General features: G+C 49.7%; 1 protein-coding gene across 5 annotated transcripts in view; it reads left to right on the forward strand.

Annotated features, from left to right (window-relative positions):
* The first annotated feature begins 795 nt into the window (after positions 1–795).
* Positions 796–27,886, forward strand: part of ACOT11 (acyl-CoA thioesterase 11) — a 37,592-nt gene continuing 10,501 nt past the window's right edge. The window contains exons 1-11 of one of the 5 annotated variants that reach the window (XM_032965933.2): positions 796–2,143; positions 16,039–16,271; positions 16,903–16,972; positions 17,239–17,274; positions 18,509–18,569; positions 19,226–19,327; positions 19,465–19,600; positions 19,958–20,123; positions 21,646–21,765; positions 22,113–22,263; positions 22,718–22,773. In XM_032965933.2, coding sequence (XP_032821824.1) covers positions 16,040–16,271; positions 16,903–16,972; positions 17,239–17,274; positions 18,509–18,569; positions 19,226–19,327; positions 19,465–19,600; positions 19,958–20,123; positions 21,646–21,765; positions 22,113–22,263; positions 22,718–22,773 — 1,130 coding nt within the window. In that variant the 5' untranslated portion in view covers positions 796–2,143; position 16,039. Of the gene's footprint in view, positions 2,144–10,027; positions 10,682–16,038; positions 16,272–16,902; positions 16,973–17,238; positions 17,275–18,508; positions 18,570–19,225; positions 19,328–19,464; positions 19,601–19,957; positions 20,124–21,645; positions 21,766–22,112; positions 22,264–22,717; positions 22,774–27,886 lie in introns of those variants that run through there. The other 4 variants (XM_032965934.2, XM_032965932.2, XM_032965936.2 and 1 more) reach the window with 4 other exon arrangements.

The raw sequence follows: 27,886 nt of genomic DNA on the forward strand, positions 1-27,886 counted from the left end.
AAGTATTTGAAGAGATCAAATGTATATATTTTCATACGTTACAATGTTACACGTTATCCTCTGCAACAGTGCAGTATGAATATTTGGCACTGAACGGGTCCCGACGAAGGCTTTTGCCAATGCCATCTGGCAATGCCGTGGCTTTTACTTCACAGGCGCGACTCTCTTGATGAGAGCCTGAATGTTGAACCCTTGTCCAGAGATAATTGGTGAAATCACTGCTGCTGATCCTAATGGCGCGGACGTCCATTGGTTGATGTACTCAACCCTGGACCGCTGACCACGACGCTTTCCTTGCTTACTGATGCCGCTGCCAGACTTGTCACACTGCAAACAACACCAACAAACTCAAAGCTAATTGTAATCATGCTAATTGTGATTGTTGGCGAAACGTCGTACTAGAATTGTAAATGTTGTGGGTTTTACTCTCCAACACACCACCGCGTGCTGTACTCGTAACGAATTGGCATGTTTTGTTTACGTGGCAAACCTCGCTGATTGGCTGCGTCGGGTTTAACGACGCATTTATATTGACGCGATCTCACCCAAACAAAACCTCCATTGTGATTTAATGTCGGTCGCGAAATCTCTCCAACCCCCCCGTGTCAAACTAAAACTAAGCATTGAAAAGGCCACGTGCAGCGGCCACGCTGCACAGGCGCTCCACGTGCCCACAATCGACCAATGAGAGCAGCGATGCGGCTCCAGCCCCCAGCCGGGGAGGGTGGGGGGGTCGCCGCTGAGCCAATGGGAGGCGCGTGGGGGTGGAGCCAGAGGCGGTGTTGGAGGGGGGGAGGCTACTCCCCCCCCCTTCTCCACTGTGCGCTAAGCGCCGGAGTTGAGCAGCAGCAGCAGCTGGCGTGGTGACCACCCCGGCTTTATAAACAACAACAACAACATCAACAACATCATCAACATCATCATCAACATCTACAGCATCCTGAGTCTACAACAACGACGACTACAGCAGCAGCAGCAGCTGGCGTGGTGACCACCCCGGCTTTATAAACAACAACAACAACATCATCATCAACATCATCATCAACATCTACAGCATCCTGAGTCTACAACAACGACTACAGCAGCAGCAGCTGGCGTGGTGACCACCCCGGCTTTATAAACAACAACAACAACATCATCAACATCTACAGCATCCTGAGTCTACAACAACGACTACAGCAGCAGCAGCAGCTGGCGTGGTGACCACCCCGGCTTTATAAACAACAACATCATCATCATCAACATCATCATCATCAACATCTACAGCATCCTGAGTCTACAACAACGACTACAGCAGCAGCTGGCGTGGTGACCACCCCGGCTTTATAAACAACAACATCATCATCATCATCAACAACATCATCATCATCTACAGCATCCTGAGTCTACAACAACGACTACAGCAGCAGCTGGCGTGGTGACCACCCCGGCTTTATAAACAACAACATCATCATCATCAACATCATCAACATCTACAGCATCCTGAGTCTACAACAACGACTACAGCAGCAGCTGGCGTGGTGACCACCCCGGCTTTATAAACAACAACAACAACATCATCATAAACATCTACAGCATCCTGAGTCTACAACAACGACTACAGCAGCAGCTGGCGTGGTGACCACCCCGGCTTTATAAACAACAACAACAACATCATCATAAACATCTACAGCATCCTGAGTCTACAACAACGACTACAGCAGCAGCAGCAGCTGGCGTGGTGACCACCCCGGCTTTATAAACAACAACAACATCATCATCAACATCATCATCATCAACATCTACAGCATCCTGAGTCTACAACAACGACTACAGCAGCAGCAGCTGGCGTGGTGACCACCCCGGCTTTATAAACAACAACAACATCATCATCAACATCTACAGCATCCTGAGTCTACAACAACGACTACAGCAGCAGCAGCTGGCGTGGTGACCACCCCGGCTTTATAAACAACAACATCATCATCATCAACATCTACAGCATCCTGAGTCTACAACAACGACTACAGCAGCAGCTGGCGTGGTGACCACCCCGGCTTTATAAACAACAACAACAACATCATCATCAACATCTACAGCATCCTGAGTCTACAACGACGACGACTACAGCAGCAGCAGCAGCGGCGGCGGCGGCGGCAGCGAGGTGAGTGAACTTTAGTTGGGCGCGTGGATTTCATTCAAAAGATCGAGTTTGGAAATCGGCCTCTGTGCGGCTGATGGGATGTGTCGAGAGAGAGACAAAAGAAGGCTGGGTATCGCTGGGTATCGCTGGGTACCGCTGGGTAATGCTGGGTATCGCTGGGTACCACTGGGTATCGTTTCAGGTTGTGTATCGTCAGCTGAGTTTGTTTATTTGTTATTTAGATTCTCCGCGGCGGGGCGAATTGGTTGTTTAGTGGTGAGTTATTTTATCGTTTTGACTCGACCCCCTCCCCTCCTCCATCTCGTTCAGGGAGGGGTCATTGGGGTCAAGCGAGGCTGGCCCTGCTGCTGATGAGACACTCAAATGTCGAAACCCGGCCCTGTTGCTCTGCATTGAGCCAATGCTGCTGGAATGGTGCGCTGATGGGATGTGTTAACAAAATAGTGGTCTTTTTTTAATCCGGAGGGACGGATGTATGTATTATTATTCTCTGCTTATTTAATGTGTCGGTTTGTAAGCGTGCACGTGAGCAGTTTAATGGCAGTGCTGTAGTGCACTTCGAAGCATGCAATGCGTTACAGCAGCTCCAGAGGTACAGCCCTGCAATTCCCTGCTCATGCCTCTTGCGTTAGGGCTTGCACGACTGGTAAGTAGTAGCAGCAGTAGCTCTAGAGAGCAGAGATCCCCTGTCCGAGCTACTCCTTCACGGTGGCCAGAAAGATCTTGGAGAAGGGTACCTAGCACATTTCATTGAGTCGGTTATTTATTTCAGTCCATGACTGTGTCCGCTCGCAGCTTGCTTGGCACAACGCGCATGAGTGAAGTGCCACGCTATTGACCAAGTTATGAGTTTGGAGTAGCTGTACCCTACGTTATTAGTCTCTTTAACCTCTGGTAATAAAAAGGCATCTTGCAAGCTTGTTTGTTGCCAAAGTCTTTCAAGAGAGTGATTATCTCAAAAGGTTGGGGTTGTCTTCAAGAAATAAAAGACGTTTCTTAGAAACTGGTGTAAAATAATAAGCAATAGCTGAGTCATGCAATAGTATATAGCAATGTACAGCTTCCCCCATGCCACGTCGGTTCATGGGGGTTGTTCGGCCATACTTCACCACGCCGGTCAGTGCGGACTGCTCAAAGGTCGTGGGATTCGGGACCGGTCTGGAGTATCGCTCGCCACTGATGTTCGCCATGGCTGCGAATCAAGAGAGGCAGGCAATTGTTGTAAGAACGTTGCATAAATCGCCTGTGTGACATTTCCGCTACCGTTATTTGGGGAGGCCTTCATCCAGCAGTGGATAAATAGTGGCTGATGATGCTGATGGTGACTAGTAATTGTTTTAGGGGGGGGGGGGAATTTGACTTAACCTGGGCTTTAATAACATACTGGACTCTCATGCTTTAGTCTAGAAGACACATTCAGGGGGTGTCATTGTGCGTAATTGTTTAATGCGGGGTTGGGATGTGAGTGCGTGAATCACTCGCTTGATGATTAATGACATATCTGGCTGGGCACCGTCACGTCACGTTAGGCAATCCCCACTTTTTAACTTGTCTGACCCATGCACACGGAGATCATTGAACTATAATATGGACCGCCAGCGGCAAGTGCTGTCAGCGAGCACCTATTAAGGGCGTAGTTTGGGGGGGGGGGGTCGTCTCCTTTGTCTCTCGAATTCTGACGTTTACACGCCGTGCCTGTGAATCATTTAAGGCTGAGTCGACCTAGAGGAGGTCCAGGACAAGTTGAAAGTGTACACCACTTTCCACTGATTTTATCTGTGACCGGGCAGGTTCAGAGTGCAATTTACAAACCATTGCCCAATGGCATTCCACTCTCTCTCTCACCTTTGCCTTTCTAACCCCCAGATCTCCACTGGAAAATATAATAATACAGAACCGTAGTCCGAATTGGTTGTGGGTTCTAACCTTTTATATGAAGGATATGTACCTGTACACAAATTCTGACCCACACATCACCCACAGGCACATGCACACATTAAATAAATGCACGCACATGCACATACGTTCACAAAGACAACGATCCCCCGTATAGCCTTAGCATTCTGTTGGGGCAAGTGCTGTTAGCGAGCACCTATGAAGAAGGCTGGCACGGCACACGAGGGGGTGTGTGGCCAGCACCACGTGTACAGGCACACAGAGCCACACTTACATACTCTGAGAAACAGTGGAGATTTATTTACGAACAACATCCTGTTTGTAGTGAGTTCTGGCATTGGTTTAGTATAAATACTTTAATTTGTTGTTGTTTTTGCTCGTGTAAGGGGCCGTCCATAAATGACGTCACGCACCTAGGGGGGGGCGGGGGGTCAGACATTTGTGACGATGTGTGACGAGGGGGGGGGGGTTTGAGAAATGTGACGTCACATCAAAATGCGCAACTTTAAATAAATATAGACAACACTTTCTACTTAATTAAATAGACTTTTTAATAAATGTTTTCTCCTACAACATCAGAGTGCAGCGCCACATTAAATACGCACTACAATGACAATAGTTTAAAGCAATTTGAAGCATGTTTTAGATTTTTTGGGTGGGGGGGGAGGCAGAGCTTTGTGACGTCATATTTGAGGGGGGGTCTGACTTTTTGTGACGTCGTGTGACGAGGAGGGGGGGGTCAAAGAATCGTACAAAATCGCGTGACGTCATTTATGGACGGCCCCTAAGCACATCCCCCCGCCACCCTGCCGCCTGTGGTCTCTGGATATTTATGTGACTCTGAAATGTTTATGAAACGAACGATCTTCTATACATAAAACCTGTTAGGTCGCTATGTACTGTAACTCTATGTAACCGCCACCTCTGCCGACGGTCTAGGGCTCGGTAGTCCTTGTAAAAGAGCCAATAAACTCAATGGGGGGCCTCTATCTTACCAGCAGTAGGTGCCAAGTCTTGTCGAGTCTGTGCCGAACTATGCTGCGAACACTGGCGTGGTGGTGTCACAAGCACGTGCTATAAACGCGGTGCCAGTTTAGTCACCGAGCTGAATGTCAGACTCCGTTGTGGAGGCAACCTCAGCCTCAGGTGTCAACAACTTTTCCGTGAAGCCATGTGCGACTGACCCTCACGACCTTTGACATTGTGAAACCACCAACGAATGACCCCGTATGAAATAACGGGCCCGGGTATTTTGCAAGGCACATTAATGTCACTTCTGGCAGGTTAACAAACGTGATGGCTCTCTCTTTTTGTTGTTGCTTACTTTGAATTCCTGAAGCGATTATACTGTACAGTACAAACTTGCATTCGGTTTGTAATTATTTACAATAAAATAACATCGGATGCAGTGAGGTCATTGTCCTTAAGGCAAAGGTGCAACCCTGAAATTGCTTCCACACGCCGCTGCAGTCGAAAGGGCGTCCACTCGAGGGAAGCTCTAGGTAACCCTACTACACAGGGTATTTGGCCTACTCTTCCACGCTGGCTAGATGTCTTGATCGAGATAGACTTACCCATAACTATACTCCACCACAGGCATATGCATTGTCTTTGAAACTATCAGAGAATGTTTTTTTGTTTGCATTCTGACCACAAGTATTGTGGTTAATGCAGACGTGATTCCTTGTTAAAGGTTTCAGTTTGGTGTTTTAACATCTTAACACAGCTGTTTTGTTGCCAGAAAAAAGGGGAAAACCTATGCTCATGTTTTGGTACTGGCAAAGGAGGCCCCATGATGTAGATGTTCACCCCGAGCCCTCATTATCCTGATAGTGGCATTCTCTTTGTGCTGTACGCCTTTTGGCGTCCTCTGGTCTAACACGTTTTGAGACGAGGCTCAAAAGAAAGCTGTCACTGGTGTGGACCAATCAGTTTCAAGGACAATGCATATGATATCAGTGTTTTTTGTTTGCATTCTGACCACAAGTATTGTGGTTAATGCAGACATGATTCCTTGTTAAAGGTTTCAGTTTGGTGTTTTAACATCTGTTTTGTTGCCAGAAAAAAGGGGAAAACCTATTCTCATGCTTTGTTGAATTTGGGATTTTGGCTAAGACGGCCACAATGTTCTTCACTGATATCGCTATCTTCACTTATCTCTCTGTTCTGTCTCACGATCTCGTTTATTAGCCAGGGGGCACACTTAGGTAATCGTCCTTTCCGGATTAACGAAAAAAGGACTCTGTTGTTGTTATACCCTTTAGCCCGTTGTGGGAGTGAGCAATTTCCATAGTGGGGCAAGAAAATGACCTCCGTTGGGGTTGTCCATGAGTCGTCTGTGTTTGAAAACGAATTTGAATGCATTCCACGAGTTAAAAGTGTGGATTATCTGATTCAAGTACAATGGGTGGACGGGGAGGCATTTGGCCAACCTGTTGTGATTAATAGGTTCGCGAATGTTAATGAAGTTTTTATTTTGGAAGAACAAAAGAGCTTACACACTGCGTTCTTCATTCCTCTGCGCGTGAGTAGGGGCTGCAGTGCAGTGCAGGCTGCTATGTTTAGCTGGCGTTCATGCTCAATTGTCTAGACACATGCGTGCTTCACAGACACGGCATCTACTCCACGCGTGATGACAAGTAGTACGTCTGTGACAGCAGCAGCAACAGCATCCGGCTTTCGCCACTCGGTGACGTCTACATATGCCAGGCGATGTGTACTTGGAGGCCATGTGAAATGTCAAGGGTCATTGGAGAGGTTTTTTTGGGGGTTAGATCGTGTAAATATAAACGTGTCATTAAACCCACCACCACCCGACACAGACAATCAGTGAGGTTTTTCACATAAACAGAACGTGCCAATTTGTCACTATTACAGCACACCGGTGTGTTGGAGAGCAAATCCACAACATTTATAATCCGAGTACGACGTTTCGCCAGTAATTACAACTAGCATCATCAGGCGGACAGCCAGATTTGATATTATTAGTCAACTGACTGTGACGCGCGCACAGACTATGGATTTGCACTGGCGGAGAAAAAAATTAACGTTTTGTCTTTTGTCCGTGCATGCATTTTATACTATTCCAGGCCATTTGCCTGGCCGCCAACGTATTTGGTAGCATCACCACTTGTTTATAAACCAAGCCATGTAGCTCGGACTAGGATGCGTTCCACCATGCTTTGGATTGTCCGCTCAGCACCGAGCCACAGCATAGCCCCACATGACATGCGCTGCAGTGTTTGGTTCGTAAATCACAGTGAGCGGGTATTCGTTTCTCATTACCTGTCGAGTTATTATCCTCCGTGTTTGCATGTGTGAAAATATCTCATTTGTGTTGAAAAGAAGTGTCGTGTTAGTAGAATTTTTGGTCAGATCATCTTTTCTTAGGAACGCACCTTAGGTCATGTAATGAGACCTTATGGGAAAATACGTTTCGATATATGATTTTGTCACTTTTACGTTCAGGTTTTTAAGAATGCAACCGAAAACGTACATCGAGGTATTGCCCAGTATTAGGGTCTAGCGAACGCACCCAGCACTCAGAGCCACGGCAGGGCCGATTGAGGCTTCGTGCTGCGTATTGGTGCAGCGCACCATATGAATGCAAGGCAGAGAGAATGTGCGTCAGAGGCAGCAGAGTGGCCGGTGCTGGGTTTCTAGCGTGGGTGTTTATTGCGTGCAGTACTGTAATGAAATCCAAGATCACAAATGTATCATCTATGCATGCATATATGCAGAGTTTGATTTGATTAGAAACGTGTGTTTATCTGATAAAATCGCCCAATGATGCGAGATGTAATTGCCAGAGAAACGTCTCGGTACTTAAATTGAAAATGAAGTAGTCACTAATTGGTACGTTTTGTTTAGTGACAAACCTTGCTGGTTGGCTGTGTCAGGTGGTGGCGGGTTAACGACACATTTATACTCACGCGATCTAATCCCCCCAAAAAACACCTTTATTATGCATAATATTGGTCGCGAATGCCTACGTGTCAAACTGACGTGTTTTTATGAGACCCTTACACCGAGCGTTGAGGACAGGGCCACAAGTCGCACAGGGAATGGCTCTGGCTTCTGCCTGCATCGCGTTAACGGGGCCAGCCCATCATCAGGGATCTGGATCCTAATTTTCAGTTTAATCAGAAGAATCTGAAAGTTACGGTACGGATGCGAAGCTTCGGATGCTCTGAAAAGTTCTGTGATACTCATTCAATTAATTAATTCAATTAATTTGTTGAGTAAAAACTCGCCCCTAATAAAGAGGGCATCGCAATACTTTACACTATAAATGAAAGAAAGGTAGTTCTACCTATAAAATCAAGACACGTATAAAAATATCAAATTGAGAGGACATACTTCAGGATTGATCCGCAAGTATGATGTCAAAGGAAATGACATAGCTTGAATTGCGTCACTGTCGTGCTGTCCCCACCTAAAGTAGTGTCACTTGGCATCGAGCGAGTAAGGGAATTGGTGAGTGAGGTGAGAGGTTCAATGGGTAAATTGGTGACTAATTGGGTGGGGTAGAATGAGTGAATTAATAAATGAGTTTGTCAGTTGTGTGAAGAAGCGAGTTGCGAGTGGTTGTCAAAGAGAATGAAGGATTGTGTGGCAGAGCACGTGCCGAGGTGAGGGACTGCGTTTGGGCACTCGATTTAAAGAGCCCGATGACAATTCGTTTGTGAATAACGATATATGTCCACTTGTAACAACACCCCTAGACACAGTTACAGCCCTACCTAGGAGGGTACCACTCGATACAGGAAGATCAGCCTGCTTACCTCTTCGCCCTTCTAGACCCTCCACCTCCTCCACTTCCTCCACCTTGCAAGTGCTCCAACTGCTCTTCCAACTCCTCCACCTCAAACTGTACTGTATTTATTTACGTATTGCTATGTTTTTGTAAACTATCTGAATGCGTTAATGCCTTCGTGTGGGATAATGTCTGTATGAGTGTTTCTGTCAACGGGAGTGCTTCTTTACGTATGAATGACTCTATCTCTGCGTGTGTTCTTACTTCTCTGTGTTCTTACGTCTCTGCGCGTGTTATCGTGTGTACTCTTACGTCTCTGCGCGTGTTATCATGTGTACTCTTATGTCTCTGCGCGTGTTATCGTGTGTACTCTTACGTCTCTGCGCGTGTTATCGTGTGTACTCTTACGTCTCTGCGCGTGTTATCGTGTGTACTCTTACGTCTCTGCGCGTGTTATCATGTGTACTCTTATGTCTCTGCGCGTGTTATCGTGTGTACTCTTACGTCTCTGCGCGTGTTATCGTGTGTACTCTTACGTCTCTGCGCGTGTTATCGTGTGTACTCTTACGTCTCTGCGCGTTATCGTGTGTACTCTCACGTCTCTGCGCGTGTTATCGTGTGTACTCTTACGTCTCTGCGCGTGTTATCATGTGTACTCTTACGTCTCTGCGCGTGTTATCGTGTGTACTCTTACGTCTCTGCGCGTGTTATTGTGTGTACTCTTACGTCTCTGCGCGTGTTATCGTGTGTATGTAGGCGCCAATTCCCCAAGCTACGTGGCTCTATACTCTATTTGGATATTTGGCAAATTAATAAGGAAGAATTCGACGTCTGTAAACAATATATCCGTGTTTTACCTAACATACATGCGTTTATTTTTGTTTGTCCAGCCCATACCAACCCCCCATTATGCCAGATAATCATTGCGTTCCTTTTCCAAACTTGTTCCGTAAAAAAAAAACAACAACGGAACAAACCCAAACGGGACACGCAGGGAAACTGGGCGGCGTGGGCGACGACGATGATGATGATGATGACGACGACGGTGGCGGCACGGCTCTCAAAATAAATATCAGCTGCCCGCTCGGATTGTTTCACAAGTGGAACACGATCTGCCTGAAGCGCAGCACGGTACACATCCCTCGCCCACCCGCTCGCCCCCCCCCGCGGGCCCGCCGGCCCGCCGGCCAGCCCGCGTGACCCCCCACCCCGCCGAAATGTCCCAGTTCGACGTGCGCGGCGCAAACTTTCCACGGCGCCCGGAGCCAAGCAACCACGAGGACCTCCCGCTTTTGGCAGCACCTCGGCTCACCCGCCGATACAAACTGAAGCTGCTCGCGGGTGAACCGTAGAAGCACCGGAGCAGTCGACGGAACAGCTGCTGGCTGCCGTGTCTCTCTCCGCGCGCGTGCGTGCGGCTTGTTCCACGTGCTTAGCTCGTTTGCGTGCTCCGTGGTTGTGCAAGCAGCTGATCCGCTGCGTTTATCAAGCGGTGGGCTTGGCTTGAGGTTTTCATATTTACGCTTTGGCTGCTGCGAGCAGTTTCAGTTTGTATCGGGAGGCAGCGGGGAGCCAGCTGCTCTCTCCCTCTCTATATATAAGCAGACGTTTGCCTCTGATTTAGTTTTTTCCTCCGCGACAATTGACGTCAGTCTGTGGAGCATTTTCATAATTCTCTTAAGAAAGGTGCAAGCCAAGATTTCGGCCGGACTTCAAAGCGGCGTCTTCAAAATAAAACAAGCCTCCAAGGAAAACGTCCACGTTGGAATACGAAGTCGGCACTGCTGGTAGCTTGGCTCAAGTTATTCTATCTTTCGGTTTTAATTTATTTATTTGTTAAACAAATCTTCAAACCCGTGTTGGACAGCCGGGGACCCACAACCCAGGTGTGTATCTTAGCAGATAAGACCTGTTCATTGTTTGAGTCTTGTCTCAGCATTGATTATATGAAGTTACTGTATATATATAAAAAACAAGATGCACTCTTAATCAACCTTGATTTGAAGCTTTCGTGGCTGCAGGAATCCATACTCGTTAGTTCTTTCGGTAAAGTCACGTCGGTATTTTTCTACCTACGTGAATTTACCCAAAGAACCAAAGAGTATACCCTTAATCAACGTTTGCTAAAGCAATGAATCGCATTACCAAGCGGTGCGTGATTGGCTGGCGGGTTACGGCACACAAACACAAAGCTTTTCCAGCCCCTGTTGAGCACGGATGAGCATGGTGGTGTTCAGCGCCGCCGCCGCCGCCAGGACATCGTGTGTGCTTACGGAATCAATGTCCTAGCAGCGGTGACAAAGGTGCCCTGTGTATTAACAAAGCCGCTTTTGTGTGGCCTGCCAAATAAACTCGGTTGCATTGTGGGGGTACTTGCGACAGGAACGATGTCTTTAACATGGAGTGGGTTTTTTTCGCACATATTTTTGACTCGTAATACATTTTTGGGGTTCGGCAATGCACTGATCAGACAAAATGTGTGTGGCTAAGAACCCTCCATCACCCGACACAGCCAAACACGTTTGTTGTCACGTGGTGTACAAGCGTTTAGCGTGCCAATTATTTTTGGATCGCTGAGATGTGATGACGCCCTGGTCTTGGGGCGGTGGCGGCAGAACGGTGGGGGGGGGGGTACACACCAGAGGCACGAGATAATTTTACCATTCATCTGCTGCATAACCTTCACGTATTAAAGTCATCGCCAGTCCCATGACGTAATGGAAACAATGAAGCTGTAGTCTTGTGACTTATTCTGGGCACCTGATGTTTGGGTTTGGCCAGGTGGATGCAAGCTTTACACTTGTTTGCGTGGAGGGAGCGGTGATGCGGTGGTCGGTGCATTATTGCTCTATGAGCCCAGATGCTAGGGTTCAATTCCCGGCCGTGACAATACCAGTGGGGAGTGATCTCTCAACAAGTCCTGTGCGCCTCCCCGTTCACAATCTCAGTGCTGACCAAGTACGGTCGTACAACACGCATGAGTGACGCAGCAATCGTTCATTCAGTTGTGCAGCTCGCTGCCAATTTTCTCTCTCGACCAAAAGGTGCAGCGGCTATCGCTTTGCTCCGCGGTGTCGCGGGGTGTTTCAGATCGCCGTGGTTCCAGAGCGCAGATCTGGTGCCGTGTGGCTCTCAATTTTCGTGCTGCACCACGTGCTGTACGGCGTTCCGCTCGAATTCCTGCAGAAGCTGCCCACACGTGGAGCGAAACGTCGGACATCACGCATCAGAGAGCCCGGAAGACAATGTCTTCAGACACAGAGCTAGACATCCTGACCATTGGCGTGGTTCATGAGACCAGCACAGGTGGTGTTTGTGCGTGCAAAGGCGTTAAGCTATAGGGTAGCGTAGTTATGCAGTGGGGTGCGGTGGTGCAGTGGTTAGAGCACTGTGGAGCGGTAGTGTCGTGGTTCATGCATTCCGCTAGGAACTCGGCAAGTTAAGTTCCCACCCACGGCCAACATCGGTGACGAATATCTGAACGTGTCCTCGGCCCCTCCCCTCGGTCAACTCAGGCTGACATGAGAACCTCGTGCAGTGTGTAAACATCATCAGCGGGGAGACGAATGTGGCCGGGTGTGGTACTGACCACCCCCCCCCCCCACCGCGTGCCGTGCCGGCTATAATAGGTGCTCGCTGACAGCACTTGCCCTGACAGTCTATTAAAGGGTTAGACACGGGGGCTGGAGGGTGCTGGAGAGTGTGGGGGATCTTTGTGCAGAGTGAGTCACCTTCGCTGCTCCAGCAGCTGGGTGGGATGGCGGGGGGGGAGGTGTCTGGGGTCGTAGTGCGATGCCCGCTGGTGGACTCTGCGTGTCCTTGCAGATCGGGCTCCGTGCCATGTGGGCCACAGTCAACGGGTCGCAGCACCGCGGGGTGATGGGCAGGTGGCCGTGAGTTTATCTCGGCCGTGTGTTTGCCCGCAGTCCCGATTTGTACCACGGGTAACCCGGGTTAAGATACCGCTCCTCTGTTCACGTGTGCCCACTGTCACACGTGCCGTGTGCCACACGTGCCGTGTGCCGTTTGTGCGCTCGTGTGCTGTGCACATTTAGCACGCGACTGGACTCATTTGTGTGTCTCGGGATTCATGTTATTCCCGTTGGATAACATTTTAGAAACTTATAACGCCTCGAGCAGGTAATTCCACTCCGGCCCCTCTCTGTGCTTTTTGATCTCGACATTTATCTGCAGTCACGGGTTGAGCAAAAACGTCAATTGGAACCCAACCCCGTTTTCCACATCCACGTTCACGTGGCCAGAGCCCTTTGTCCCATCGTGTGGCCCTGTAACCTGTTGCCCTATGTCATCCGCACCCCCACGGCTCTCCGCGCTCTCCTGCTGCCCTTCTCCGCCCCCCGTTGTAACCCTTATGGCAAACCCTAGGAAATTGCATCGCGCGGAAGAATCTAGGTGATGGGATCAGCGTGGTGGGCGGAAGTGGTCGTGAAGTGGAGTTTTGTCAACTTTTATTGCACGGAGCTGAACCAGAGGGTAGGATAGGCTCATGTATGGATGTATGTTGAGCGTCTTTCACACCGCACGTAGCCAACCGTGCTAATCGTCACCAGCCATAGTCCATCCACTACTGGGCGAAGGCCTCTCCCAGCTGTCTCTGCGTTGTAATAATCCAAGTGGTGCTTGTAAACGAGTTGATTCATCGCTCCGTCCACAGGTGGACGCCCTCTCGGAGGCGTTCCATTTCTTAGCTTGCCACTCCGATCGTTATTCTCGACCGCCGGCCATCGTCTCTGCGATTGTCCTGCCCAAGTCCCACTTCTATTCACGGGTATAAAGATCTACTGTGATTGTAACATAATTACAAACTATTTGGAAGAGTGGGGCTTAGGCAGGGTACGTCACTCGAGAAGGGACGATGGTCAAGAATAATAACCGAGTGTGGCAGCCAAGAAACGGAACGCATCCAATGGGACGTCTGCCTCAAGGATGGAGCAATTAAATCAGTCCATGTGCAGGTGCTGGATGGATTGTTGCTTCACAGGATCGTGGAAGGTGGTGGCAGTAGCCTTCATCCAGCAGTGGATTGATCATGGCTGATGATGATGCCATTTTCCTGCATGTGTCGTCGAATCAACGTGCACCCCTTTATGTCTTTCAGTGTCATTCTGAGCGCGTGCATCGTTCTCCCCCTGCCCCTTTGCACACCTTTGAGTGTGTTCGGCGTGAGGCCAACCTCTCCATAATTTGTGCAGCTGTCAGTGCAAGAGATGCATGCGTTTGGCTTGCCACCCTAACCTCTGTACGCAATGAGGGTAAGTCGGTATGCTGTGCGGCGATATCTCTGACTCCAGGCCATCCGTGACAGTGGTGTGGCAGGGTAATTTGGACGATTAAACCGCACGTAGCCATTAGAGTTGAAAAGGGGGCAACCCCTTTCATCTGAGAGTGCTTGGGTGCAGCCGATGCCGTCTTCATGCCACCACAAATGATTGTGCAGCTGATTGTTCCCACCACTGAGCCAGAGCAAAGTCTGAAGTCTGCTTTGGTTAAGAAAGTAGCAGCTACCCAAGAGACACGGTGGATATACTCGTGCCTCAAACTAACAAGTCCCTAGGTTCCATTCCTGACTCGGGCCCCCTGTCTGAGGCGGAGGGTTTCCTCCCGGTTCTCCGCTTTCCCCCGAGAAGCTAAAAATAAACACAATGTAGGCTTGTGTAGGGATTATACGTAGCGACATCGCCTCCTACTGGGAATTTTTGTTGTCAGGATCCACTTGAAAATTAATCTTGAGACTCGGTGAGGTTCTTTCCATAATTCCGAAAACACCACGGCACCCCTGGGACTTTGCAATGTTGCATGGCACACCGGTTGCGAGGCACTCGTACAATGCACCTGATCTCACCAAATCTCACCAGATCTCGGAAGCTAAGCAGGTCGATAGCTCTCCAATGCGTTTTAAGGCTGCACCCCACCCTGTGCGGTTGAGCATATATCGGTTACCGAAAAATGCAGTTCCTAAATAAACTCCTTGCACACGGAGCAAAACCCCTTGACGCCGTGCCGATAAACACGCGGTGCAACCCGAAACACATCGGGAGAGCCGTGCAGGACAACCGCAAAATCGTGCGCGGTCGTGTGAGCAGGGCTGAGCCCGAATAGTGCTTGGATGAGCGCCAACCAATGCATAAAATAGGTGTCGCCTACTGCTGCTGCTTATGCTGGGCTATGTTGCTGGCACATGGCAGAGCAGTACTGTACCATATTTCTACGTCTTCGCTTCCCCGCCTTCTCACCAACGCGCATCGCCCAGTGTGGTGAAGTAGGATCATAGAGCCGCTCGGACCCGTACACTGTGGGAGTGTTCTCGTCCGGCAGTGGATTGAGTATAGTGCTTTGTGTGCGTGCACACCTATCGGTGCAGGCCGTTTCAGTGTGAAACGGCTGAGAATCACATTTCTGATACCCCTCGTGGCAAACTCCCACCTCTTCCAAGACGTCCTGGACAGTGTGGAAGAGCAGGAAAAAATACCCACGAGTGGAGGTCCTTCCACCAGCAGCGGCACGAGCAGCAGTTGCAGGGCTGCCGCTATGCCCACATAACTCCCCTTATCTGCACTGCTATGGGGAGTACGATGGGTTCATGTTATTCGAGTGTTGTTCAATACCTCCGATGGATATGGTGATTATTAAAGATGGGAACAGTATGTACAACCACAAGGTTGCTTTTAAAGGTGTGGTTTGCTAGGCCTGACCGCGTAAGCTTGACAAACCAGTTGAGAGTAAAATTTCAGCTCACTCCTTAGGTAAAGAAAGACACACTCACTGTGCAGATCGTCGCTGGTGGTTAGCAGCCGGCGGTCATTTGTAAGTCTTAACGATAATAACACCGATTAAAATTTATATCAACGTGCTGTATTATACTGATGTAATGTCAAAGTCATTGTTTTGAAGTAGACATCGGTAAACTGTGGGTTAAAGCATATGCAGTAAATCCAAGCAACCCCCAGGGCTAACACAGCTAGGGAGGCATTCATCCAGCAGTGGATTTTCAGAGAGCTCAAAAACAGTGCCGGCAAGCGATGCCAAATAGTTGCGACAAGAACAGCTCTCTGATTATGTAAGAAGGGGAACTTTTGCCCCGCCTCTTGAGCAACCTTTGCCCAATTCCCCTTAGGCGGTGGCTCCACGAAGCATTATTATATTATTATTATTAACGCGAAGGGCGCGTTTACGAAGTAATCGTTGCTCGCAATTATTTTCTCATGGCGGTCATTTTCATCAGAATGTCGTCCCACCCCGGAGCACCGACTCCCATGGAGAACGGAGCGGACGCCGTGGGGGTTACGCCCGGCACGCGGGACGGGGAGACGGAGGTTCTGGGCGAAGCGGAGGACTGCAAGAACCCCACGGAGGTGGAAATGACCCAGCTGGTCATGCCGTGTCACGCCAACCACCTCGGGGAACTGAGCACGGGTCAGATGCTCAAGTGGATGGACGTCACTGCCTGTTTATCTGGTGAGCAATTTCACTTTTCTCGTCGCTGGACTGTCTCATCGCGACCACCATCCTGCCATGACTCCTCCGTGAACTTCACTCATCAATTCCTCCACGCGTGTCGAGGACTCGGTCTACCAGACACTGTTTCGTCTCATCCACAAGGTGTTCACCCGCCGCACTGCAGGTCACAATAACACTCACTCCCACACTCACTCGTCCACTCGCCCGCCCACTCACCATGCTGTCGGTCACGACAACACTCGCCACACTGCAAGTCACAACACCTCTCTGTTTGCTTCCGCCCTCGCGCTGTTCCACTTGGAAATTCTCTTCCATCGTCTCTTTTCCTAAAGCTGTAATAATCCTGCTCAATTCAAGAACAGAGTTGACTCTGCACCTCCCCTGGTGCTGTTTGCTTCCGGCCTGTGCTCAGCGGCCGTAATGTAAATAATCAAAGCCACCACTGGACAGCCGAACAATCCCAGTGTGTCCTGTGCACGATATGCCTCTTTACTTGCCGAGTCACACGGTGTTGCCACAGTGAAGTTGGACACGGGAGGCAGCTGATCACGTCTGCGGAGGAAGCCCCCTCCCCTCTGTCGCACGTTCACTTATCCGTGCGCCTGTCTGTGCCTTTGCGGTTCTGCAGCGGAGAGGCATGCGGGCCTGCTGTGCGTAACGGCCTCCATGGACGACTTTCAAGTAGAGGAAGCCATAAAGTAGGTGTCCTCTATACTACACGCCTTACATGTGTTTAGACGAACACGTGTTCGCCTAGAACAAACCTCCACGGAATGTCAGGACTGTGTCGTGGCGTTCTTTGGCGGTATTTGTGTTGTGTTTACGCTTGGGAGGGAGAGCATGCGCGCACGAGCGGATGACGCACGAGAGTCGGTCGCGGCATCGCCACCGCACGTTGCCGCTGCGTGTTCACAAAAGTTACGAATCGCGTGTCTTCATTAATTCACGGTTTTGCACCTTGTAGGAATACTAACCAGGCAGGGGGAGCAGTGAAGCACGGGTTAGTTTCATTCCCGCTCACGGCAGTGGCGAGTGCGATCCAAACTCATCTTACCCCCCCTCATCCCTCATTAACCAACACTAACCAGTGTGGTGATGTATGGTTAAAAAGAACCCTCACGACTGACATAACACGGGAATGCCTCATTGTGAGTGTGGATTTGCAATGGATTTTAAATTACATGAGAAAAATTTGTTAATTTTTACTTTTCTTTCTGTTGAAATGCCTTTGATTTTTGTATCTAATTGACTAATTGAATATTAGGCATGCGGTTCACAATAAAAGATACATTTTGGAAAATTTTCGGATTTTTGTACATTTATGGACAATTTAGGATATTTTTCAGATATCCCAGAGACTTGTATTTTACTGAAACTGGCAATGGCCCAAACATCCCAATGCTGAGAATGTGCCTGCCAATTACTCAACTTGGGATCATGCACAGTGACATTGCCACCTACTGCAGACATGTCCAGGACACTCCAGAAAATGAGTCTTGGGACAAGTATAAATAAATAGTGCGGAAATAAATAAAATGATAATTTTCCTCATGGTAATGTAGTTATCTACACGTGCACAAAAGTTATGTCCCCCGATGCCACGTGACGCCGTTTTTGGTGGGAAAAACACAGATGGAACGAAATAGTAGTGACATCACTTCGTGTTTTCAGATTAATCTGAAACAAAATATTTCTTAAGATAGTCAGAATTTCATTTTTAAGCCTGACTTTCTGATTTGTCTAATTCATCAAAGAATCGGGAGCATATCGCCACTGATTATATTATACAACATTATATATAATGTATATTATATATAATGTATTATAACCATACTGTATAATGTGTTCCACGGTTGTGCAATTGTATCGTTTACAAAGTAACATGGCACCGGGTCGGCTTCCGCTTCGCGAGGCCAACCGTGATTGAACCCAGGGCCGGCGCTAGGGGCGGTGCTGGGGTGGCACTGAAGCCACCAAAAGGGCACTGGCGGCCCAGGGCTGAATTACTGCCACGGCGGCTCCCCCCAGACAACCTCTCGACTGTCCCCCCCCCCGCTATCCTAGAGGAGCTGTAGCTCAGCCTGATTAAACGGTCTCATCATGGAAGTGACCTTAGCAAGATTCCAGTAGATGGAAAAAAACCCTGTGATAGGTAAATAATTATAATTATCACTGTACTATGTGTCAACTTGAAACCAGTTTGGCAAGGAGGACATGGTGTTTTGTCATTGCAGAGTTGGCCAGGCGGTGTACATCAAGGCCCAGGTGAACCGGGCGTTTAACACCAGCATGGAGGTGGGTCGAGTGAGACGCACGCTGGCCCCGTACCGCTCGGTGTGAAACGTGGGCAAAGCGGCAGAGAGAAGTCAAAATAAGAATAATGCTCACGTCAGGAAATTGAGCAATCGGGCTCTTCTAAAAACATTTAAAGATGTGAACAAAGCAAAAACCAGTTGAACGTTACCGCGTGAGCAGTGCAGACGCATGTAACCCGTTATATATGCACAGTTGTTTGAATCTTTTGCATAATAGACTACGCGATGGCATATTAGCTCTCCGATGTGTTTTCCGCGTGCTATTCGGCACGAGAGCTCTCAGCGCATGGAGCGAAACGTCGGACAATGCGCTGAACAACACACGGCGCAACCCGAGAACATATCGGAGAGCTGTGCAGCACAACCGGGGAAAACCTACGCAGCAGCGTTACCACAACGCACTCTCACGACGTGTTATAGTGGCGTACTATAACACGTGATCTTCAGCATCCTTGCAGAGCCAATCAGACCATCTTAGTTCCTGGAATACAGCATTGTCTGAAAACCTCAAGTGGAATACTTGGAGAATGGTCATTTTTACAGTTTTTTTGTAATTATGTTTATGAAATGTTCTGTTCATCTCACGTTCATCTCACGCGTTGCGACTAATGTACTGACTGGTGTTGTTGTTTGCAGGTGGGGATTGATGTTCGCGTTGAGGATCTGTCAACCGGCAACCAGAAGCTGGTGTGCATGGCCCACTCGACGTTCGTGGCTCGATCGCTGAGCGGCGAGAAGGTAAATCCTCTTGACGCACCGCCCCGGACATGCTTTGCGGATTACAGAACCAACCCTGTTTTACATTGTCGCGGCGACGGTGACGGTGACGCACACGCTAACGCACTCGACGCGGGGCGCGCTTTGTGCGCGGGCAGGTGCAGCTGCAGGCGCTGATACCGCGCACGAGCGAGGAGAGGCTGCAGCACACGCTGGCGGCGGAGCGGCGCCGCATGCGGCTGGCCCACGCCGACACCATTCTCGAGCTGGTGCACGGCTGCTCCTTTCAGGACGGTGAGTGAGGCCCCTCCCCCCGCGCTCGTTGCTGTCCGCCGCTCAGACAGGCTCGGGCCTCTCCCGCGTGGCTGGGGCGTACTCGGGAGTTTGTCGGGGAATTGGACGGCAGAACACGCACCACGGCACTCGGGTCAAGATGACGGTGATGTTGTTGATGATGTGGGCCCCACCGCCCTCTGCTGCGAAGTTGCCACACTGCAGCCCGTTGCGTAGGGCAGTCCTCTACGCGATGCTCTCAGCGATCCTCCACCCCTTGCTTCCAGGGCGCTGGGTGACTAAAGCACCACCATGCCCTGGCTCGCGACGATTATGACGATGACGGTGGTATACCCCCCTTTTCCGCCGTGTGTGAAGTGACGCTGGGGCCGAACGTCGACTACGGGAAGGAGCTGGTGCCCGCGGAACGTACGCGGGTGCACAGCGTGGAGCTGGTGCTGCCCCCTCACGCCAACCACCAGGGCAACACCTTCGGCGGGCAAATCATGGCGTGGATGGAGGCCGTCGCCACCATTTCCGCCAGGTGAGGCTGCCCCCTTGAGGTCGGATGCACAAAGTAATACGCACCATGAACCTTGTGGTCAATTTGAAAAGAAAATTATTGTTATGCGTGCAAACAAAGAGAGACGCAAGGCCGGTGAGGGCTCCCTTGTTTTAATTGCAGACAACCTCGAGATGTTTGCACATCAGCTATTTGGAAATCTGAATAATATGTGTTTCATTAGTATGTGTTGATGTTGTTTGTGTGCGTGTCGAAATAAATGTATTAAAAGAGAACAGAACAAAACAATAAACAGGGAGTCGTGTGTCCTCTTGTATTTACAAATTAGAAAAGTAAACAGAAAGTGGTGGTCCCATCTGGCCGTGGTTAAGCTGGGTTCTGCAGTGCGGCGAGCTGACACTCTCGGCCCAGTCAACAAGGATGGCACAATAACGTCATCGTGGAAAATTGAGCTTATCACGGCCGTTTAACATTGATCACGCTTTAGTCAGCGATGACTGGGAATGGTTTAGAGTCATCAGGCGCGTGACGATGATTAGGACTCCTGCCGACCATAGACCAAATCACGGCTGACTGACGAGTTGAAATTAAGTTGAATGAAGACACAGACCAAGGTGATTTCGGGCCTGACTTTGATTCTCGGATCGTGTGCCTCTGTGTGATGACTGGGCATGTTCTCCCCTGCGTACTGCGGCGGGTCCGACGGTTTCCTCCCATAGTTGGAAGAAGAAAAAAAAAGTTTAACACGTAGGAGGCCTCCGCCACCAATATCGTCCAGAATAGCGGTGTTTTGGGTTGGATCGTGTAAATGTAATAAATGTGTCGTTAAACCCGCCACCACCCGACACAGCCAATTAGTAAGGTTTGTCATTTGAACAGAACATGCCAATTTGTTACTAGTACAGCACACCGGTGTGTTGGAGAGCAACATTTACAATGTTTACGTGATCTAACCCAAAAAAAAACCTGTATTATGGAACATCCGATATTAGCCAAAACATCCAAATTCTAAGAAAATACTCAATTGGGATCACACGGCAGCAGCAGTAGCAGGACCCTCTTGAAAACAATTATTAAGACTCTTTGAGGCTTCTCTTAGTTAACAAGTGTAGTAGTAACATGTATGTACGTATGTTCAACTTCTTTTTCACCGTACATAGCCAACCGTGCTAATTGGAGGTTCTTGGAAGGACAACAAACTACAAAACAAAAAGCAGTTCTAAAGAAAAGAGTTTTCAATCTGGATGATTTAAATGCGCATAGCTCCAGTGGCTCCCTAATATCGGAAGGAAGAGCTTTCCAGTTGGCCGCAGAAGCGCATCCAAAAACACGCGATGCTGTGACATTCATTGTTTGATGGTCAGCCAATATCCGCTGCCGTAAGGATGACCGGAGGTCACGTGATGATTTATGCTCCTTAACAACTCGACTTCACGTCGCCAGTGGCACGGTTGGGGGGTAACGGACGCAGCGACGCGTCGTTTGCCTGCCGAGCGGCGGCCGCCGGCACGAGGATGACATTCTGCTCGCCCCGCTTGTGCAGTCGCCTGTGCCGCGCCCACGCCACCCTCCGGGACATTGACATGTTCCAGTTCCGTGGGCCGTCGCAGGTCGGCGATCGCCTCACCCTCAAGTCCATCGTCAACAACGCCTTCCGCAAGAGGTAAGCGCGTGGCGCGCGCGCGCGCGAATCGTACGCTGACGCCGATGAAACGCGTCCACCGGGGAGATGGAGCGGCGAACTCGGCTCGTGCCCGGGTGCCGGGTGGATTAATGCGTCGCAGGTTCGGGAGAGGTGACGTCGGCGGCTTGGGTGTCCCTTCATCCAGCGGCGGATTGACCATGGAACGATGGTGATGAATAACAACGTTATTTGCGAAGTCGCATTTTCATCCCTATTTAACCAAGAATGATCTTGTGCGGGGTGTGGCCCGGTGTGGTGTTGCGGTCTGTTACCGTTGTGGTGTCTAGGCAGTGTGGGATGCAACGCGGTGTACTGTGTTGTTGCAGCATGGAGGTGGGGGTCTGTGTGGAGGCGTACCGCCAGGGAGACTGCAGCCCCGCGTCCCTGCGCCACATCAACAGCGCGTTCATGACGTTCGTCGTGCTGGACGACAACGGCGATCCGCGCACGCTCCCACGCATCAAGCCCTACGCCGGGGTACGATCGCTCTTGCACCTCGTTTTTATAAAAAAAAAAATCGTGTTTTCCGTACGGTGCGAGAGAAGTGCAACATACATACTGAATCAGCCACTTGGAACTGGGCTCTGCCGGCCCAGGAATGGCCCAGGGCCTGGGTCAGTCCAGGGCCTGGGTCAGTGTCCCCACGGTCCATGTGAGCAGTGAAGTTTGTTACAAAATAAAAAAAATGCTTTGAACAAAGTTAAGCAAAGGCCTAGACTATGTTAGCATAGTTGAGGTGTTTTTAACACAAACGTGGCCAAGAAGTAAAACGATGCGAGTGACGTCGCGACGCTGCACGACTCACCTGGTGAGGGCCGTCATGGAGGCCCTCGTCCAGCAGTGCATTGAACAAGGGCTGCGCATGCGCACGTACAAACAGGAAGGTAACGATTTCTACTCTCTGCTGAATGTATGTGGTCCCACCTCGCAGGACGGTGAGCGGCGCTACAGAGAGGCCATCGCCCGCAAGAAGATTCGTCTTGACAGGTACGAGCTCTCCGGCCAGTCGATTGACATGAACTACATCATCAACTCTTTCGACATCCACGTGCACAAGTCCGCTGTGGAGGAGGTGGTTAGGCGGCTGAGAGGCCTGATTCTGCGTCAGAGCACAGAAGAGGCACTGCTGAGGTCCTGGTTTCGAATCCAGGGCAGCCGGTCGTGAAAAAAAAAAAAACACGTTCTCCCCCAAGTAGAGAGTTTGATGGTCTTGACTGTAAAACAAATTGTGATGTTGAGTTTGGTTTTATGAACTTTTTCGGTGGTGTTGTGCCACGATTGTCCTGCCCTGACGCTTTACTCTTCTTACATCTAATTTCTTTTACCGAGTCTTCTGTGCCAGATAATAACCTCAAGGATAACTATCAAGATACCTTTTATACCTGTAGAAATTATTGATCCTATTTTTTATGTAAAAATATTTGTTTCATTATTTTATTTGTTTCATTTATAAAATAGTCCCACCGCCTGATAACAAACTACGCACGGGCGCATTTAGCGATGGCGGACAGAGCCCTCGGAAAATTGGCCGGGTTGAATTCTCAAGCTTCACCCCCACACAAGTGTCGTCCCCCAGTCTCTCTCCCTGAAGAAGAAACACGAGAACAGCCGCCAGGGACAAACGGACTTACGCCAAAAAAACCCCTCTAAATAATAAAATCGACTCCATCATCTCGCGTTCAGATCAGCAGGAATTCTTCCTCCTTGAATAAACGCAGTCTTCAGCAGCAAACACCTCCCATCCATCTTCCTTCCAGGACATCCGGGGAACAACGAGCACCCAATCCATTATCCGACTCTTCCCAGCGGAAAGGTCGCCTGGCTCCTTGCAGATCGGATGAATGCTTTCAAAATCCTTGCGTACATCTATTGTTCAACTCGCTTGAACAAAGCAAGGCAAGGTCGAGGGAAGGGCCTTCGTGTCCACGCACGTCTCTCTCCCCGGACACTGGGACCTCGCCAGGACAGATGGAATCAAATCCCAGCTTCAAGGAAGCTGGGATTACCGGTAGGAGATGGGTGTCTGGAATTCTCCTCCCCTGAGGAAGCGATGGATAATAAGGAGAAGAGAAATATCCTCGAAGGTCATCGAGGTCATCTGGGGATACCACGAAGAGAGGGAAGCTGGGAAAGAGAGGAAACTAAGCAAACGGAGAAATAAACGCACGCGACCAATAAGCACCGCAGGAGCTCGCCACCAGACGGCGCCACTTGCGTTTCTCTGAGAGAAACGTTGATTATAGAGCACTGCAGCTTTCTAAACGTCTCGCGATCTGCCACCTCTGCCAGGCGCGCATCCCCCTTGGTCGCTACACCGGCTGCGCGACTTCCTCCTCCCGCGCGTCGCCACGCGCCCAGCGTCCTCCTCCTCCTCCCTGATGCCTCCCCCCCCCCCGTGCCCCCCGCCACGACCCGTGCATCCAGCAGGCTGCTGGCTCGCCGCCCGCACACCTCGCCATCGTCACCTCCGTGTGCCATGCGTCATGCGGCACCGGCTGCTTTAGCCCCCCCACCTCCCCCTCGGCTTGCCTCTATGTGGCACCGTGCACCACCGCTTTGCGTTGTGCGGCTCACCGCGACCTGCCCTCCCATCGCCGCGTGCCGTTGTGGGCGCGGGGTGGCCGCGGTATGTCGGGCCCTACCTCCTCGTTGCCGCTGGCTCTGGCGCTCGGCTCCCCTCCTTTGCCGCTCAGAGGGCAGCGTCAGCCTCACAATCCTCGTCGTCGTCGTTGTCACGGCACTCGCTTCCTGGGCTCGTGGCCCGGCTCGTAGAGGGCTCCGCCACGCATCCCTTGGGCCCCCTACAGCTGTGAACCCCTCGATGCCGATGCCATCCTCCTCTCCACGTCCACGTCTCGGACACCCGGACACGAGAGAGCTTTTGTTGGGAACGAAATCGCTGCGAGACAAAGGGTACTTCCGGCACCGAACCTGTCCGGCTCGAGAGAGGAAGGAGAGAGAGAGAGGGCATCAAACGGAGCAAGCTAAACCACGGCTGCATATCCCAGCCGGGGAGAGGGCTCGCGCAGAACTCCATTCCCGTGTCGACTCGACGGGAGGACGTCCGCACGGGATGGGACGCTGCGAGCCGTGCTCCCCCTCCGAACCTCACACACCACGACTCTCAACCCCAGACACCACCAACCAAACGCTCCTCACCAAATATACCATCACCGAACCCCGCACTTTAACCCCCCCCCCCCACCACCATGACCCAACCTCTATAGACCCATCCCCAAAGATACTCCACCAGCAACCCAATGCGAACCGCCGCCCCTAACAATTACCAGATCCCCGATTCCAATCCCATCAATCGCTTTGCTCCTGTATCAGAGGTTGTCTGGCAACTTCAACTAATTTTCAACAACACTCAACACCTATAATTATACATTTTTATTATGAATTATAATGGTACATTTTGAACCCACGGTAAACGCCACACCTACACCACACATTTTATTAGAAAGCCACTAGAGCTATGCACTTTTCAATCTTTAGAACTTTTTTATCTTTAGTTTGTTGTCCCTCCCCCGCACCTCCGATTACTTCGGTTGGCTACGTACGGTGCGAAAGCAGTTCAACGTACATACCCCACATGGACATGAAGCCCTCCTCTCTTGTGGGGGCCTCCACCCTCCTCATTCACTGCCCCCTCCCCCCACTCCGATTTCACCACCTCACCTTGTCCCCTCACCCCATATCTGGCCAGACAGGCGCACACTGTGTACGTTGAAGTGTTACCACACGTGGAGGCAGAATATCAAGAGTAGGATTGTTTACGTTTGTTGTGAATTCGTCCTGTTACGATGATCATTAGATACCTTCATCACTCAATGAAAAATATATTTACGTAATATAATGTTCATCTTATGTGTTGGAAATACGTACCTTAAGCACCACTTTTGCAAATATGTATAAATTGGAAACGCAGTAAACAGCAATGAAAGAAACCTCACTGACCGTACCTCAGCACTATTAAATCGGGTCTTTAACCCAGGCCCCACCAATATAATTACGGGAGACTAAAATATTGTATGGAACAAACGCATGAGACCTGTAGAATACTGCAACTGCAACCCTCTTTTTGAACACGCAATGGGATGGAATTTGGACACATGTATTGTGGCATTAGTGCAGCACCACTTGGCCTTTATAACAATTCTCCTACCTTACGGCAAAAAAGGGTGAAATATGACCCTAATACATCCCCGTTTTGTGCAGGATGCCCGATATGATACGAACATATTGCACCCACCTTCTGGACATGCCCAGACATCCGAAAATTGGACTCCCAAATAATTACGCTCTTAAATATAATTAACCCTGCCACACTATCACCTTCCAAGCAAGCTTGCCAGGCCTCAGACCACAGGGACTATCCTGGCATAAATTAAAACTACATTTTACACCACTGCCCTGAATATTTTTGTTACACCATTGGAATCTCCACGACCCCCTCCTCAATAACCCCTCCGGGTCAATCCCCTTTGCCACCTTGCTATACCAGAACACCTTGGCAACAAAATTTGAATGAAGATTATCAACAAATCACATTTTATTCTAAACCTCCCCAATTTATTTAAGCATCCCAAACCACCCAACCCGAACTGGATAACTTACACGAGCAGGATAACTGCTCACCAAATAAATATCCGTAAAAAAAAATACGTGGATATAAAAGTACTTTTTTTCCACATCCCATCCAGCCACGTGGCCTTCTGGCAGTGCATCATTTCAATAGCCTTGGTTCAACACAAGCTAACTGTGGACAGGTTTCGACATCCATTGTCTCATCAGCAGTCAGACTAACTGGGATTGGGATGTGTTCAGTGAACCTTAGGGCGGTAAAATTTTGACTTATGGCGATACCCCAGGGTACCATAGCACCGCGGCTTTCGCATAATGTCCGTGACGCAGTCATTTTTAGTCTGTTGATGGTCGGCGATGCGGCAATCCACTCATCTCGACGAGCTATACACGATGCACCACTAGGGTGCGTACGAGCGTTCAGGGTTTCAGCGCAATCGTCCTCGCTGGCATTTCGACATTGCGGAGTAGCATAATCGATTTCAGATTGATTGATTGATTGGTACCCCAGTTGCTGATTTCAGTAAACCCCTGGAAAAAAAAGTGTCCCAGAAATAAAATATTTAATTACCTCGGCCATTTTGTATGATTTGGTACCCCGGGGTACCACCATTAGGACACTGTAAACATATGTATTGAAGGATATCGCTTTGAACACATGCACTTTAAAAATCTGCAATGTACACTGTTGTTTAGTCATAACGTATTTATTGCCGTGTCATTTTATTATTGAAATAAAGAAAGAACTACATTTGGTTTTGCACAACTTGGCTAAATTCCAGCTCTCGGCATGAACAATGTCAGCTTGTGTCAATGCGACTATGGGAGTGCGCCCCCTATATTTAAATTCGTTTTTTTCTCTTAATTTGGCCTTTTATAGACAACTAGCGTGAAGTACCCGGCGTTGCCCGGGTCTTAAAAATATTACAAAACTACTCTTAAAAATCTATCAGCAGTGCGTACTGACTGTGGTGGTACCTGCTATGATTACAGCAGTGCATACTGTGGTGGTACCTGCTATGATTACAGAGATGCATACCGACTGTGATGGTACCTATCACTACAGTAGTACATGCTGACTCTATAGCAGTATTTATCGACTCTATAGCACAAAGTACTCACCTGACAGAGTGGCGTGGTGAGGCCTAGTCCTGTGCAGAGCCTCCGGCCTCGCCTAGATTGTCCAGCCGGCCGAGGTGGCACCTTGGCAGGCTGGGGCTGGGCTGCTACCCCTGACCCCCCCCCCCACCAGCCACGATCTCCCCGGCCGCTCTGCAGTAATATCTACGGCCTATAGTGGTAGCGTCTAGCGACTGTATAGTAGTAGTAACTGCATGCATCGAGTTGGGGGGGGTACATCACACAGTGAAGATTTAAGCTCAGCGCTTAGTGTATTTTTATAGCATTTTTTACACGAAAGAAAATGTCCCCCTCAGTCCCACTGAAGGCGTGCGACTTGGCATGGGCCATCCCCCCTACCAAAGGCTCGTGAGTTGGTACAGTCGGGCACGCG

Source organism: Petromyzon marinus, chromosome 35 (genome assembly GCF_048934315.1).
Source record: "Petromyzon marinus isolate PM22_M1 ecotype Great Lakes invasive population chromosome 35, UKy_Petmar_22M1.pri1.0, whole genome shotgun sequence".
Taxonomy (NCBI): domain Eukaryota; kingdom Metazoa; phylum Chordata; class Hyperoartia; order Petromyzontiformes; family Petromyzontidae; genus Petromyzon; species Petromyzon marinus.